At 39.1% G+C, this 18,180-nt stretch overlaps 1 protein-coding gene across 2 annotated transcripts in view; it reads right to left on the bottom strand.

The window, feature by feature from the left end:
• KCNQ5 (potassium voltage-gated channel subfamily Q member 5) overlaps positions 1-18,180 on the bottom strand; it is a 513,967-nt gene that overhangs the window by 26,295 nt on the left and 469,492 nt on the right. The window contains exons 8-11 of one of the 2 annotated variants that reach the window (XM_030555755.1): positions 12,560-12,654; positions 10,410-10,436; positions 7,146-7,202; positions 1,214-1,434 (exon numbers count right to left, since the gene is read on the bottom strand). In XM_030555755.1, the coding sequence (XP_030411615.1) occupies positions 1,214-1,434; positions 7,146-7,202; positions 10,410-10,436; positions 12,560-12,654 (400 nt within the window). The remainder of the gene's footprint in view (positions 1-1,213; positions 1,435-7,145; positions 7,203-10,409; positions 10,437-12,559; positions 12,655-18,180) is intronic. The other variant, XM_030555756.1, reaches the window with a different exon arrangement.

The raw sequence follows: 18,180 nt of genomic DNA, 5'->3' as shown, positions 1-18,180 counted from the left end.
ACTGCTGATCGTCAGATGGTCTGCTTGTTTTGTTTTCAGCCACGCAGGGAATGTTGCTAACCTTGATTATTTACTGAGGCTTTTCCTGAAGAGGTCTGTTGAGTAGGAGGCTCTTAGTTGTGGTCTATAGTGTATTTCAGTTCTGTGTATGTGCTCTTAAAGGGATGCAGATAGCTAAATCACACTTTTGTCTGATCATTTTTATTACCCACAATTATTAGACGATGCATACACGATTAGTGTCATGAAAAGAGATTAGCGACGTCTCTATTTTTGACAATTGGTTTCCTTTTTGCAGTTTGTGTACAGTCAATTTTGCTGCTTCCCTTGTATTCCCCTATCCTATTGTTTGCATGTGGGCCTTTCAGGGGGAAGTCAAATCTTTATAAAATAGGAAAATGTGATTATAGAAATTTAAAATTGCCAGGGAACACTCAGGCAACTGTAATACCAAAAACTACTTTTAACTCACTTTTTGAAATTGATTATATTTCAAGTTGAATTTTGACAGACTACAAGTTGCTTGGCTCTCCCTATTCTTGGCTGTCACTAGGCTCCCTTACTATCTTAGTCCTCTAGCATCGCATCTGGTCTTCGCATCCTTGGTTCTCCTGGACTAGAGGGGCCACTGGGTCCATATTGATGTGTCATCATAGAAGAAGATCTTTGATGAAGTGAGGGCTACATTAGTGAAAAAATGGTATCTTTGTGAAAGTGCTTAGCTGGTTGAAGGAGAACCTCAGGTCCTATGACTCTCCTATACCTTCCCTAAAACAGGAGCCAATGTGGACGAAACTTGGAATCTCCATTCTGTGGGAAATTCTGACACTTCAAAATGTCCTTACACAAAATCAAGATCTTGTTTATTTATTATCTGTTAAGGTTGATCTATACATAATTTGCCTAAGATAAAACCACAAAAATAAGAAAACGAAAAGGTAACGCATATAATAGTACATCTCCCTCCTCTGCTCAGAGACACAAAGCTCACCACTAGCACTGCCACCAAACAGTACACCACAGAAAAATCACTACAGCTTGAACTCTAACCTAGTTGGGAAGCCAGCTTTCCAGTACCCCCTCTCCAAACTTGAGTATCTGCGCGGTTTCCTAGAACTGTGGAGAATGGATGGTCCTGGAAGTCTGGACGGTTTGTGGTAAAGGGGACATGGGGAAAAGGTATAATGGAAAATACACATGAAAAATATCTTACCATCAGCCACTGGTTTTGGCTGAGAACTCTTCAGACGCAGTGAAGGTCTGAAACGAGTTCGGTCATTGAAGCTCCAGCTCTTTTGCACTTTGGTTGGGCTGCTCTCTGCAGTAACGTCAGTACCTGGTGACCGTCGATCTCCAACTGATGCCTGCCTGTTCTTAATACTCTGCCCTCTTGGGCTAGCCATTCGTACCCGCTCTTTAAAACTTAACTTCTGGCTGTGAAAGAGAGAAAGATATATTATTTCATATTTAATTCATTCCAATTTCCTTTGTAACGCCTAGACATATAGATATATTTATTTCCAGCAACTAAACTAAAGATAGCACAATGTAGATTTTTAACCAGTGTTTCATGGAATATATTCATTCATTGGGATAACGTTCATTTGAAAATAGTATAATTCTACAGAGACATTATCATTGATAGTGTAAAGTGACTGCAGTGAGAGTGTATAGTAAATCTAAGAAAATGTAATCCAGTAATAATGGTTTAACCTTATAGACATACATTTAAGGTTAGGACTTAAATTTTAGATGATTATAAATATATTTCCATGTAAGACAGCCCAGCTCAGTGCATTTCTGATCATTTCTACAGATAAACAAGACAAATTGTTCTATTATTTCTGCATGCCATGTAGTTTTTGTTTTTTAAACAAGCAAGATTAATGTTATTGTTATGTTCATGCGTTTTCAAGACATGACATTTTCCAACATTTCATACACATTATTAATGATCACATAAATTTAACAGTCTTTGTTACAGCATTCATTTGGACAAGACAAAAACCAAAATGAACAACCCTTCCCACAGAAATGTTATTGATGTGATGGCTGATTCACAAAAATGTGATATTATACTGTATGTTTAATAAAGTAATTTCCTGTCTTTGAGCTGGGAACTGATCAGCTGGAACAGCCACTAGCAGATGGTACTTTAGGACTAGTCAGCTGCAATAGCCTGGCTATGCTAGTGATTGTGATCACTTGATCTAAGGTGGCCTGTACATTGGGAGAGCTACAGGAAGAATGTTTTTCTTCATGCACTTGTGACTTTTCCCTTCTACTTACCCATGGGTAAGATTTTGGGAGCTCCTAATTTACAAAATGTACAATCCAGCTTTGTTCATGTTTGTATGTGCTATGTAATATACATGATTTGATCACTCTGGCTGTTTTCATGTAACACTTTTCCATCTTTATTTATTTATAATTTGAACTATTCATTGTCACTATTTTACATATGGGACACAAATAGGAAACGGAAAGGAGTAATCCACTTTGAACCTGAGTATGCAGTTTGAAGGCATGAAGATGTGTTGTATATACGTGATTAAGTTTAATAATCTATACAAGGGGAGAGTTTTCCTGCGCAATGATCCTATTCTTGCAAGGGATAGGGTTGACAGACACAATTGTATTGTGGCTATATCACAAATGTGGGAATTTTCTGTAATATTTTTTATGAACGTGTGTGTCCCCATCTGTCTTTCTATTGTTACCTACTGGATATAAAGCGGTTAAATTGCTTTTCCTGGAATTGAGCAGGAGGTATGAGGTGTTTGGGCCGTGTAGCTGTCTGAGGTACTAGGAATGCGCCATTAGGAACTGTGCTGGACTCAACCTAGATGAATGGAAGAGCCTCTTGAGGCAAGGAAATCTCAACAACCAAAGATTAACTCCTAGCTGCAGAAGTAGCTGAACGTGTGAACACAGCATGGCTGTGTCTGGAGAACAAAGACACAAAGGTGTCAGGTGTTTATGTTAAGAAAAGCAGGGTTCACACACACAGGGAAGCTCACTGGGGACTTAGAGACAAAGGGAAGGGGGAAGAGGAGATAGGAGGAAATAGGGCATGGCAAAACCTTGTCTCCCCCCAGTGTGAAACCTGTCCTAAATCTGCCTCTCTTAGGATAACCCAAAGACTTTCAGCCTCTGTATTCCAGGTCACTAATAAATTGTTACTTTATTTTGAAAAGTCTGCCTGGTGCTGCTGCAGATATTTACTGAAGAGCACTATGCCCTGAAGCAGGGGGAAAGTATCTTGCAGGAGTCTGGCTTGGCTGGATTGCTGCAGGCAGCCATCGAGAGACAGGGAGTGGTGGGGCTTGAAGGCCTAGTTTTGGAGTTGTGGAGGCCACTGGCCTGTTCCTGTGGAACAGTAGGGATCCTTGGAGTCGAGCACACTAATGGGATATTCCTAAGGAGACCAGTTAAAGGCTGAGGCATAGACCAGACCCTGCGAATCCATGACTGGCCACTCATAGGAGAGCCTCATGTGAATTTATTGACTCTAGCAAAAGGGACATGATGCTCCAGTGGCAATAAACCTTTTTGGGGGTCATGGCAAAGACTATCTGCTTGTTGTTCATTACACTGAGATGCAGCCTGTTCGTCTTCCCTCGTGGTCCCTGTATTTTACTGTAAGATACTAAAAAGAATTGTTTTGAACAGAAATGTATTTTGCAACTAAAAAGAAATATTAAAATGTACTGTTCAATGTCTACCTGCTTAACAAACTATATTCTGAAAAGACAGGGTTCTCATATGTAACTATATGAAATGGAATCACATGAGCTTCTGAGGTTATGAAATTTTCAGATAATCAGACAATCTATGTCCATGCATCGTACTATGTCTCATACAGCTGAGACTGGCTGAGAGGCAGTAGGCGGCAAGCAAAGCACATGCTAAGCAGCTTATAATGAAGTCAGTTTCAAGAATGCTATAAAACATCAGTAGAAAGATCTTCATTAGACAAATATGGCATGTTATATCCCTTTAAAGAATACTTGTTTCTGAAATTTCTCAATCTAATCCCTTTCTCCCCCTGCCCAAAGTAAGCAATTTTTGAAACAAACATGGGATGATACTGGAAATGTCATCTCTTTCCATTGCAAAATATTAATCACACCTGGAACACTAAATCCTGTAGTGTATTGAATACAAAAGACCCTCAGAACCTATAATCTGAAAGAAAAGCAAATTCTAAGGTTTGTTTTACAGTAACAGTTACAGTTCAAGGCTCCGTTCAACTCTCAGTAACTTTTGTTTATAAACTGTCATGAGAATGTAATCTAGGAGGCAGTCGTTTAATAGCCAGACTACAATGTATTCACACTAGCGTGCATGAATTACATAATGCAAATGTATTTCTTATTATAGGTACTATCTCTGTACATGTGCTCCCCACATACTGTATTTGCTGTACCCAGAGGTAAAAAAAATAATAATTATTACTCAAGCAAGAAAATCAAATGATTATTTTCTAGAGAAATCCTACGAGGCAAAAACTTTATGGACATGTCACTTTGTCCTACATTAATTTAAATGATTGGAAAATTGATAAGGTAGCCAGAACAAGGATCGATAAGGACTATATTATATTACCCCAGTAAATGCAAGCAAAAAAAATTAGATGAAGAGTACGTATTACTGCTGCTAAATCAACTCATTTGTACTAATACAAATCTCTTTTCTCTCATTTTTTTAAAAGGTGTCATGGATGTAGTGCCTTGAGTGAAAGCCATCCTGTTGATGTTCAGTAGAGACAAACATGACATCATGAAACTGTATGGGGTAGACTGTGGCATGTGCTCACACATTGCTGTGGACTGTCAGTTTTCTGGGAATAGTGCTTGAGGGTCCTCTTAGCCTCCATGCAAGGGTTCTTGTAACCTGAATGCTGACCCAGATGGCAAAAGCGTTAAGGCACTGATTCAGGGAAGCAAATGGTTTAGTGCTTTCCTGAAGAGGCATGGTCTTCTGAATCAGGGCCCAAGTGTCCAGAACCTGAATGAGCCCCACTATCCCCTACCCTATAGCAATTTTGTTCTTTTTTGGGGGATGACGCTGTTCTTTGTTGCTTATATTTTATCTGTTCAATCTTTTATGTCTTCCTGGACCTACTGTGTTCTTTTTCTGCCTGTTGCAGAATTCTATATATTTCTATAGCTACAGTGCTGGAGCTTTAAAGTCTTGGAGGACAAGTCTACAGTACAGCACTATATCGGCGCAGCTGCACTGATGCATCTTCACCATGGTATCGTGTCTGTGAAGATGTGCTATGCTGACGGCACCTCAGCGAGAAGCATAAGCTATGTTGGCAGGAAAGCATCTCCAGCCGATATAGTGCTGGTGTGGACAGCGCAAAACTTGCATTGCTCGGGGGAAAGGGCTTTTTCACACCTTTGCATGACATAAGTTAGACTGACTCAGGGCCATTCTTCACGATGGGGAGATTGACGCCGCTGCAATCAATGCAGAGGGTGTTGATTTAGCAAGTCTAGTGAAGACCCGCTAAATTGATAGCAGAGCACTCTCCAGTCAACTCCGGTACTCCAGCTCCCTGAGAAGGTTAAGGTAAGTCGACATGAGAGTGTCTCCCATCGACGCAGCACAGTGAAGACACCGGGTTAAGTCAGCCTAAGCGATGTCGACTCCAGCTATGTTATTCATGTAGCTGGAGTAGCGTAATTTAGGTCAAACTTAACCCCATAGTGAAGACAAGCCCTTAAGGGGTAATGTAGACCTGCCCTAAGAGTGGATTAGTTATAACTGGAACCTTTGGAAAAAAGAAAATTACTTCTCTTTAATTTTTGTACTCCAAAGGCATTAGTTATAACATCTCACCCACTTAGTGCCCGACCCTGCTACTCAACATACACATGAATTGTTCTCTTGCATAGGGCTGTACTCCTTTTAATTTTTCCCAAATTCTTTATTTTCTATCCTTCACTTATGAAGGAACTGCTGGGGGGGAGACACTAGGGGTCACTGTGGCTTCTCTGGAGGGGTAGTGAACAATATTCTCTAATGGACCAAATGACTTTATGAGCCTGATTACTCCAACTGGGTGCACATAACTCCTTTTGAAACCAACCTGAGTCACACACATATATTTGATAACCCAGCCCTAGAAGTTTAAGATGTAAGACTTCTCCACTAGCCTCATGGTAGAAGTGTGAACTCAAGAATGGTAATGTTATACCTTGTACCTGCTATGAGCGTAGGCAAGAATTCCAAGAAGTAATTTTAGTTTAAATTTCAATATAGTAATGGAATTTTAAAAGAATATATTTGAAGATTTTTGTGAATGGTGTTGAAAAATAGTGCATTTATTTCAAATTAGTCTCTGGACAAATAGAAACTATATTTTTGCTCATTTTATAATTTCAGTCTGAGACTATAATGACTTTTCGAAATCATTAAAAAAAACTTAAAAAAATTAGATGCAGCAAGTTTTTGGCATAGAGCAGAGGATTCTCCCCTGAGATTCATAAGCTAGAAATTACCATGTTTGGCAAGAGATAAAAAGGTCAACAGAGTCCAGTTGAAGCAAACCATTGTTTTAGCATGCAGTCCCCTACACTGTAGATAATGCACTGATTCAGGCACTGTCTCCAAGGGAATTCTTCTCAATAGCAACCGTAAATTTAAGTTATTGAAATAGCCTAGTGTGTGATACCTTAGTATTCCCCACTATTTAATGTTTATTTGACATAGGAACACAGCCTCCACTGTTGCAGTAATCCTCTTGGATTTAGGAAAATGTAGTTATCCCAAATATCGAAGAATTGTTTTAGCTCTTTATAGGATCAAACATTCCAAAAGTTCAAGTCTCAGGCGGAAGAGGGTACTCAGGCTTAGAAAAGCCAATGTGTGCTGCACTCTGCAGTTGTCAATTGCATGAATTTTGAGGTGCTGACACACTATACTATAATATACAACACTTCATTGCCATTGTATTAATACAGCACTGCAGGCAACAAGCAACAGGGAAAATTACAAGCACTTAAAACAAATCAAGAAAGGACCCTAGGAGAAGTAAGAAATTGTAAAGCACTAAGAAGGGGAAGTAAACTGATCATGCACCTGATGTTAGTGGCATTCTCAAATATCATGTGAATAGATAGGATGCTGGATACCTATGTTTCCGAGAGCTGTACATCCTGAAGAGCTTCTGTTTATTACTACAAAGCTTACTAGGAGTGAGGGGAAATAGAGGATTGTATTACTAAGCATTCCACTACTAGGAAAGGAGTTAGGTTTTCCATTTAAGCCAAGACAGGTTCCAGATCACTGACAATTCTTTTTTCACAATGGTGGCGGCAAAGATAATAAACAAGGTAATCATTTAATTTTAAATCTGCTATGAGAAACAAATTACAATATTGTATATGGAGATTCCAAAATATAATGCATTTGAAAGAACCAATCAAAATGAGTAGTAATAATAGGTCTTTCCTTGAACTCCTATGCAGGCAAAACTCCCATGGACTGTAATGGAAAGTATTGCTAGAGTAATAGATGCAGGATCAGGCCCACTATTTAGTACTTCTATTTAAAAGAATAATAAAAACCTACACTACTTGAGTGAAATTTACTTTCCTGCAGAGAGAATTATTAGAAGGCCTATGCACAACTTGAGGCTCCTGTAAGGTCTGAATATAGGGCTTATGTGAAATGTTCTGCACTGACCTTGTGCTAGTTCTCTGCACGGGTGAATTTCACTCATGATGAATAAATTATTAAATATATATATGAATGCAATGTATAGGAATTCAGATTGAAAATGGCTTGCAGAATTCTAACACTGATTTACAGAATAATTTATTTTACAGAAAATAGTAGAAAAATATAGTCTAATTTTATAAAAGAGAAAAAACTAAACAGCACTTCTATATAATATTTAGAAATACTAAATATAAACTGTTGGGCATTTCCTTAGCAAAATTAATATTCATGTATAGCTCAAAGGCTCAGTTCTATCCTCCAAACACAGAGTGACAACTTAGCCACACACTGAAAGGTTCTAGGTCCAAACAGGAGTTAATGAATGAAAAATGTCATCATATGTCCAAAATTTATTTTTATAAATAAGAAATTAAAATAATTTTCAGATAAACAGATTAACATTTCTTGTTTGTTTTATTAAAACAGAATTAAGAAGAAAGAGCATGTTCACAAAGCAATCCAATGCAGTGCAAATACAAACACATTTTAATATAAAGAAAGACACCATTTATTTAGTTCACACAGCATCACATGCAAGTCACTCAGCATCATAGAAAAAATAAGTTAAAGACTAGAGGATAGTTAACTCTAGAAAGTGCATTGCAGAACACTGCATTTACATATTTAATGCAAAAGACTACATTCATTACATATATTTTAACTGATGTAAACATACAGCCATACAACACTGTAAGAACTATTGACAACCACTGATGACAACACAATACTTAACTTCACTTAAAAAGGCACTAAATGGTCAGCAGTATTTATACTAAAGTCAAAGATATCAGTTAAAAATTAAAAATGATTGATAATTTTTAAAACTTTTCAATTGTATTTCTTTTTCTTTAGGAAAATTCAATTTTAACATACTATTGTATGTAAGCTGTTGCAAAGTCTTTTAATACCATGCAAAAAAGTGCATTTTGATACCTACTCAATATACAGCAATAACAGAAAATATTGGTTGAGATTTTCAAAGGGATATGGCCACACATCTTCCATTAGTATTAAATCAATGAAAAGTCATTGAAGATATATGGTTAAATCCCCTAGACTACTTTAAAAATATGAACCATTATCTTAATCAAAGGATACACTATCATCTTGATGTTCAGGGATTTACATGTGTAACTTCTATTTATGGTAAAGGGAAATGTGTGTATAAATGCTCACCTGTCAAGGTAGGAATAATTCCCTTCTCTTTTGTCTAAATCATTATTTTTGAGAAAACAATGTAAGGGGATAAGTAATGACTAACCACACCTACTAACATCTTTTTGTAAAATCTGAAATCAGTTTTTGAACAGTGTTGTTAAAATAAAAAGGAAGTATGAATAGTGTTTGTAAAGTTTTGATGACATGTTATACTGTTCAGTGTAAAAAGAGTAAAGTATAAGCGGACTCAATGAGGGAATATATTTATATACGAAAAGACACAAATTTGACAATATCAGGCTGGTTATGTGTGAAAGACAGACTAAATAAAGTGGATGTAATAGATATCTTAGAATGGATCTAGTAACCTCAAGAGGTATGTGTGTAATGTTAATAGGAGTTACATGCACATCAAGAGAAGAATCAGAATTCTGTAGCTTCAAAAGCGAGAAAGAAAAGTGGCAAGCTGCAGGGCTACTAGGAAGATGCCAAGCCCTTGTAAACAAAGTTCATGTAACTTTCATGTTTTAGACTGTTGGGATGTCCAAACTCCTCAAATGTGGCTCCACAGACCGTAAGTATTACAGGACTGTAATATGTCCCATGTGCAGCTGCACTTGTGGGCTGGTTTGGCTCTGGACTATATTTTATTTCTTTAAAAAAATGTTTTTAGGTGTCATGCAGGTGGTAAGCTCCACCATTCCTTCCTTGGTCACTTTTATACTGGAGAATTGAATCCTGAACACCCTATTTCTAGTTTTTGGGATGGTGTAGTTCAGTAGTTCTCAACTTATTTACCATTGTGGGCCGCATATGGGGCCCGCAATGTGTTATGTGGGCTGCATCCAAAACTACGGCCCTGAGGATATCACATGGGCTGCAGCTCTGTGCTGATTAGGCCGTAGGTTGAGAACCACTGGTGTAATTACTCTTCCAGCCACCTGACTCTTTTCTGACTCTGCTCTTTGGATCTGTGCTGTCAGTAAGGGGAAGACCAGTATTTACAGGTTGTGTCTGCTGACTGACGTACAACTGAGCCAGGGAAGATCCCTCCTTGGTGTTAGAATGATGATGGATTCTCTGAAATTAGAAGGCCAGATTCAAAGACGCAGCTACAAGCTCCACCAAAATCAATGGGAGTTGTGCCCATCTATCTTATGGCAGAATCTGGCCCACAGACTCTGAACTGGAGAAAATGCTTAAGTCATTATTCTGTAGTAACTGGAGCTGAGATCTTTCCTCAGAATAGGGGTGTGCCCTGTGGCTATGAAGATTAGTAGTGCCCTAGATTTTCCCATGGAAAAACAGAGACAAGAAGGCAAATTTCTGCTAAATTAGGCTGCTAATGTAGGACAAAAATGAGATTTCAGACAATAGTAATAAAAGTTTACAGAAATGATTTTTGACTATTGCAACTTTAGCCAACATATTTTGAACCAACTGTACAAAAGACATTCAAAACCCCGTTATAAAATTTGGAAATTTAAAAATATATAATAAATAGGGAAACCACAAACCTGTTAGAAGTTTCACCTTGTTCTTTCCTTCAGGTGTCAGGGTATGGGAAGAAAAAACAAATTTGTTATGCAGATGGTAATTGTTAATACTCAGTTATAGATGGTGTTAGATAAATGCTAAATTGTAAATGGATGTGTTAATTAAATTAATGTGAAATACACGTTATAGTGCAAGCACAAAACATTCAAGCAACATTCAGAACTACCATATTTCTGAAAAATAAACTTCTCAGTCACCTTAATACATGCATAACGTGCTTAATACATACCACCGCAGACTGAGTTGGCAAAGCACTTACTTAGGCAAAATGCATTGGTGACACGTATATAACAGAAAGCTGTAGACTTTTTATTTGATAAAGTTATCTGCAGTAATGAAACATGTTTGACTGATTACAGCAATGGATTTATTTAAAATCATGATTATTATGCTTTATTTTTCTTGGGCTATAATTGTATTCAAAACTATTTCAGATAGGATATAGCTTATTTATATAGCTTCATATTAATTCATCTATGCAAAAATTGCCCTATACCTGAATATCTATTTGTCTCAAACAATATTTCATATTTATTACAATCAATATTTGTGAACTCGGTGATAACTTTTAATCTGAAAGCTACTTTTAGTTTGAAGTATTCAGGATGAATACTTGTGGTAATACATCACTTATGGCTCAGTTCTTCACAACTCTTTGAAATTCACAGATCAGCTTTCTGTAGTCAGCCAACCCTTTTTGGCTAAATTTATCTGGCACATAATCTTCTCTTTACTGTTGCGCGGGTGTTCATCACACTAGTTTGAGATGAACAGATGGTCTCTTGCACTGGCCATAATAACAACACCAATAATACTTAGGGCATCTATTGCACCTTTCATGCAAGGCTATCACTGTGTTCCTTTCAAAGCTGTACTTAGTACCCTCCATTCCAAAATATATGCCCCACATTTGGGGCAGTGGCATATTGCCTTGTGTTAAATTTTTCAGAACTACTGAACAATCTTGGACCATTCCTCTTAAAAGGTGAATTTCTGCCACAGCATTGAGAATTTTCATCCAAGTTGTGACATCAGTGTACTCTCTATTGGCCAGATTCTTACATTAGAGGTATAGTATATGATTTTATTATATTGATTACATGTGTGTATATCCAAGGACATAATATCCCCTAACTAAACTCTTAGTGTATCTGAAGTTATGACTAAAAGCTACATTCCCGAGAGGTGGAATGTCATAAAGTTCTTTGCCACTTTGGAAGCACAGATGTTTCTAAAGCCTCATAGTGCAATGTAGAATAATACTACCTATGGGAATAAAGAGCAGTCACTACATTAATTGTATTGCCTGTGCTCCCCTACAGAGGATTTGCCACTGGAGAAATAAACATGCTGATTTCAAAGATTAATATGGATAACAAACTGAAATTTAAATTTCTACTCAGAGAAATGTAGTTTATTATAAAGCAATGTAATTAGAGAAACAGGCAATGTTTGCAGCGGATAAATGATTATATGAGCTTCCAAATATATCTGATTCTGGTTTCAAAAATTTGATGGACCCAATCCGCAGCTGGTGTGGCACAGCTCCATTGACTTAAGTGGAGCTAACCTGATTTCCACCAGTTGCGGAGCTGGTACATAATCCCAAATTCCAAGATCCAGGGTAGCTGTTTGTTCTTCAATCACTAAGCACCATACGCTGAGTTATGAAGAAAGCACGTTCTGTGGAAACCAATAGGTATGAGCCCTATAAATATTAACACGTCTTTACTATAGTAAGTAGGATGAATTAGTGTGACTTGGAAATGGAGGCTATGATTATTAATGTGTATATTGATTACAGTCAAACATAGCTGGCACGGTGCATAGATACTAGTAAAATATTAACCTTTACAGATGAGAGTTCGTGAGAAAATGCTTAGAATACTTTAGCATAGTAATATTTCATAACTAAATGGAAATGGATTCTATTTATCCCTACTATGTTTGGAGTCTCTATAATACTTGCCAGATTTGTTAGTTGAGACCTTAATGAAAGGAATTAGAGAGAGAGAGAGAGAGAGAGAGAGACAAACCAAACAGAAATACTAATTTTCTATAAGCTTGAACAGACATCAAGAACAGCACCAGCTGCCATATTTGTACCTACTTTGTAGGGCTGCAGGTATGCAAGGCCTTCAAATGAGGCTTCCAGGTAGCAATGGAAACCGATTTCTCATCAGCCGCATAACTACGCCATACACACTACGTGCAGGATATATGATAAAAAGAAAAACAAGGCAAGAGGGAGCAGGGGATGAAACAAAATTGAAAAGCAGATTAGTAAACCAATACAAGTCATGGCTTTTTTTATCATTCATAGCACTGATACATGCCTGAGGGGTGGAAGAATACTTTCATAATATCGCCAGGTGGCTGCCAGGTTTGTTCGGCTGGAATCAGTGGAATAAAACCGCCAAGAAGCCTAGTATGAGGAAACAATAGAAAAGCACAAAGGAACCAACAATATGTGAAATGAAAATGCTACCATCTTGTTTATGGAAAGTCTGGACTTTGTTCAAACCAAGAACATTACCTGTTAGGCTGTCTAAATAAACATTAATACCAACAAAATCTAGCAAAAATTGCTAATCAGGACATGGTAAAATATGGCTAATAATCTCTGGGTAAATATCACAATAAAACTAGTAAATAGAAGGTGCATAGTAAGCAGTGCAGTGATTTATTTGTAAAAATCCCACAGAAGAAACTTACACAAAGTTGCAGATTGAAGTAAGAAGGGCATAAGAATTAGAGCTGAGCAAATAAATATTTTTTTGGTTTGGGACCAAACTGAAAAATGAGAAAAAAAATTGTTTCAGGTTAAAAAATTCATGTAGTTGTTTCAGTTTTTCTCACCAAAACAAAAAGCCAAAAAACAAACAAACAAACAAAACCTCATTCAACCTGATATTTTTGGGGGGGTGAGGGGAATGTTTTGTTTTGGGTGGTTTTTTACCCTTTAAAATGTTTTTTAAACAAACCTAGCAACATTCAGAAATGAAACCATGTTTCAAAATTAAGTAAAAAATGTTTTATTTTGAAAATATCAAAATGAACCATTGAGACTTTTTCCAATTTTTTTCATTTTTCATTCTGCTGAAACTATTTGCCCAATTCAATCCAAATGGGCAAATAGTTTTGTTTGACTTTTCACTGAAAAATATTCACCCAGCTCTAGTCATAATATAGTTTGGAAAAAAATTAGAGGAAAGGTAGAATATTCTCCTTGGTTCAGGCATTTTTGACTATTTAAAGCTATGAAACAAATAATTTGGAGGGTGGAAAGCAAATACACAGTAATAAAAGTATTTTCAACTCTTAGATGTATAATTGGACAAAAATGGGGAACGAGATCTTCAGCTGGTGTAAGGTGATGTAGTTAAATTGTAGCTACATTGGCTTCACCAACTTACACCTGCTGAGGATCTAGCCAGTTAGGTTAAAAGGTTTCCTGTATATTGTTCCATCATTTCCAATATATACTGCCATGCCATACTAATATGGGCCCAGTCTCCACCGACATCAGTGGAGAGACACTAATTTACAGCAGCTTAGAATCTATGTCTATATCAGGGGTAGGCAACCTATGGCACAGGTGCCGAAGGCAGCACGCAAGCTGATTTTCAGTGGCACTCACATTGCCCAGGTCCTGAACACTGGTCCGGGGGCCTCTGCATTTTAATTTAATTTTAAATGAAGCTTCTTAAACATTTAAAAAACCTTATTTACTTTATATGCAACAATAGTTTAGTTATATATTATAGACTTATAGAAAGAGACCTTCTGAAAATGTTAAAATGTATTACTGGCACACAGAACCTTAAATTAGAGTGAATAAATGAAAACTTAGCACACCACTTCTGAAAGGTTGCCAACCCCTGGTCTATATGGTCCTTTCAATGCCCTTTGCCTAGACATATTTATTACCAACTGGAGTGAAAGAATAGAAATATTAAGCCTGATTCTCCACTGTTCTGCATCCCTTCTAGAGATTTACGTCTGTGTGAAGAGAATGCAAAATAGGTATAACATGCTACCGTTCTCATTTGGTAGCATTTTGCACTTGCTTTGCATATGTGGAAATTACTACATAGGGACATGACAGTGGAGGATCTGAATGCTGTTTTGCTCTACGCTAATTCCAATGCCATCACACTTGAAAAATCAGGGCTCTTGAAAGTAACAACAGGTTTTGCAGCTATTCAGCTGCAAATGTGCATTTTTTATTGCTACTGAGTGTGTGAAAAAATAAATATCTTTTGAATACCTTATTATTAAGGCTGCAATTCTCGCAGGAGGTCGCAGAAGTCATGGTTCATAAGAAGTGGGAGGACCCTGGACCCCTGAAACCTCCCCCATTCCAGCACCCCTGACTTATATGCTGCAATCAAGTCACATCTCAGTCTTCTTTTTGATAAACTAAACATAGAGTCTCTTACTGTAAAGCATTATCTCTAGTGCTTGAATAATTTTTGTGACTCTTTTCCTCACTCTCTGCAATTTATCAGTATCTTTGTTAAAATGTGGACACCAGAACTGGATGCATTATTCCAGTACCATTCTTACCATTACTGTATACAGAGGTAAAATCCAAGGATCACATTATCCCTTTCTGCCATAGCATCACACTGGGTTACTTGTTCACTACGTCCTTTTCAGAGTCACTGCTGTCCAGGATACAGTCCCCATTCTACACGTATGGCCTGCATTTATTCTTCATAAACGAATATTTGCATTTGGCTGCATTAAAACACGTTTTGTTTGAATAGGCCCATTTTACCAAAAAAGTCCAGACTACGCTACATGATTTCCCCTTCCTCATCGATATTTACCACTCTGCCAATCTTTGTGTCATCACCAATCTTATCTGACGTAATTTTATATTTATGTCTAGATCATTGATGAAAATGTTGAATAGTGTCAGGCCTAGTGCTGATCCCTGTGGAACCACTCTAGAAACATCTGCATTCAGCATTATTCTCCACTGACAACTACTTTTTGAGATCTGTCAGTTAGCCAGTTCCTAATCCATTTAATGGGTCCCTTATTGTTACCATATAATGCTAATCTTTTAATTAGAATATTGTTGTGTTAGGAGCAGCAGGTCCAGAACCTGAGCCTGCAGGTTCCCTGGGCAGCAACTTTCCCTATGCCACTAGCTAACAGCTCTGGCAGCAGAAATACTTGGCAGGCGTGAGTCACAGGCACCCACACACATAGGCACTGACTTTGTGTGTGCTCTGAGGCTCAACCACCCACAGGAAAAAAAATAGGGGGTGCTCAGCACCCATGGACTGTGCCCTACCCATGTTGTGCCTCTTCCAGCCCCACTCTGCCTCTTGCCCCACGGCCCGCATTGCTCACTTTTCTCCACCCCTCCCCCATCACTCACCCTTCAGGCAGGAGGGGGCAGAAAGGAGAGAGCGGTATGCAGGGGGGTCTCAGCGGAGGGGGCAGAGAGAAGCGAGTGACATGGGGTGGGGGAGTTGTGGGGGGAGCCTTGGGGAAGGAGGCAGAGAGAAGTGAGTGGGAGGTGCTCAGGGGAAGAGGCAGAGAGGAATAAGTGGTGGGTAGGAGGGCCTTGGGGGTGGAAAGAAGTGAGAAGTGGGCAGGTGGCATTTTGGTGCAGAGAGGAGTGAGTGGTGCATGGGGGGTGCTGGGGGGTGGAGAGGAGTGGTCAGGAGGCACTAGGGGAGTGGGCAAAGCAAGCAAGGGAAGAGGCAGGGTGGGGCAGGGCCTCGGGGGAAGAGGCCGAGCGTGGCCTTGGAAAGAAGCTGGGGTGGAGCTCCCACCGGGAAAAACAAAAGTCAACTCATGAGCGCACACACACCATAGGACATGCTGCCCCTGGAGGTCTGTATTGACATAATATCCCCTAACCAAACTCTTAGTGCATCTGAAGTTATGACTATGAAGCCCAGTTCCCCTATCAGCCACTGGGGAAGTGGCACAGACCAGGCAGTGGAGAGTGGACTGCCTGGGACAGTTTGCCCCGAAAGACTGTGATACACTGGAAGGGAGAAACATGCATAGTGACCTGACTGGAGGGCCAAGTCACAAAGGAGCACCTGGCATTGCAGAGACAGGTGGACAGACTGCCAGAGGAGAGTGCACCATCTGAAAGGAACTAATCCCCATAGTGGTCAGAAGGAGGCGGTGAGTGGACCCCATGGCAGGTGCCTACAATCAACATGTGGATCACTGGAGATAGCATGACCTGGAATTCAAGGTAAGCCAGAAGGTTTGGCTCACAATCAAACATCTCCACACCAGACCACCCCATAAACTAGATCACAGATACGTTGGACCATTTCAGATCTGCCAACTAATTAGCTCTGCCACCGTTAAACTCTGTCTTTAGAGGTCACTCAAAATATACCCTGTTTTCCAATCTCTCTTTTGAAGCCATTCCCTGAATGGCCCATTTCTGGGCCGAATACAACCACCTCTGCTACCCATCCATGTCCAGTGCCATGAAGAACACCTAGTCCAGACCATACTGGATTCCAGGATCAAGCAGAGTACCTTGTGGACTGGGAGGAGTATGGCCCCAAGGAGCAGTCCTGGGAACCAGCCCACCATGTACAAGCTCCCAACCTTATAGAGACTTTCCACAAAGGCAACTCCAAAAAAGCCTTGGCAGGTGATGCCACAGATTTTCTCTTGAGCAGGAAGGTGATTTTAAGAGCAGCAGGACTACAACCTAGGCTTGCAAACTCCCTTGACAGCAACCATCTCCTTGCCACCACGTTAACAGCTCTGGTAGTGAAAACACTCAGCAGGTCATGAGCCTCACAGACACATACACATCACAGGACATCCTCCCACAGAGGGTATGATTGGAAGGAGATTCCCGATTCCTGATTGGTCTAGACATACTAATTAACATCTTCTGGGGAGGATTCAGGAAGTTTGTCTGTGCAATGATGTGGAACCCCAGCCAGCTGCTGCTACAGACCCTGCTTCCTCATCCTGCGTCTGCTCCTTGATTCCTGTCCTTGGCTTTTCCTTCTGGCTCTGATATCAGGTTTCTGGGTAGGCGCGCACCTTCTGCTTCTGATCTCTGGTTCCTGATCTTGGTTTTACCTCCTATCTCTGATATCTGGTTTCTGACTTGGCTTTGTCTCTTCCTTCTGACCTGGTTCCTGACTTAGCCTCCACTCCTGATGCTGACCCCAGCTCCTAACCTTAGATTGATCCCTCCTGACTCCGATTCCTGATGTCTGACTCTGGCTCCAGCCACTAGGCTGTCCGTCCATGACCTGGCCCTGACACAGCGGTAGTAAGTCAGATGCCTTACGAAAGTCTAAGTATACATCCATGCAGTTACCTTGATCAACCAAACTTGTAATCTCATCAAAGAATGCAATCAGAATGTATATATTTTGGAGAGTTTCACTCATCCTACAGTATGTGCAAAAGAAGCGACAAAGTACTTATTCATGCTCTCAATTAATAATTTATTAACTGCTGAACATTCCAAAGATACCTTTGTCATCTTCTTGAGCTTAGTGAAACAATGTTATATGAACTGCTCAAGTTCTTTGTTTTCACTTACCACACTAGTAAGAAAAGAGACAATATATGGTATACATTTAAAAGAGTTGATTTCCAAAACAAGTAAAGGAAGATGATATCTGCAATTCTGTCCAGTATATCAAATACAATAAAGTTCAGTAGGAAACTGATTTTGTTCTTTCTTTTTTCGTATGTTTAAAGCTAGAGACC

The sequence above is a fragment of the Gopherus evgoodei genome, chromosome 3 (genome assembly GCF_007399415.2).
Source record: "Gopherus evgoodei ecotype Sinaloan lineage chromosome 3, rGopEvg1_v1.p, whole genome shotgun sequence".
Classification (NCBI taxonomy): Eukaryota; Metazoa; Chordata; order Testudines; family Testudinidae; genus Gopherus; species Gopherus evgoodei.
The sequence above is the reverse complement of the archived record's forward strand: the minus strand, read 5'-3'. Positions and strand labels throughout refer to the sequence as shown.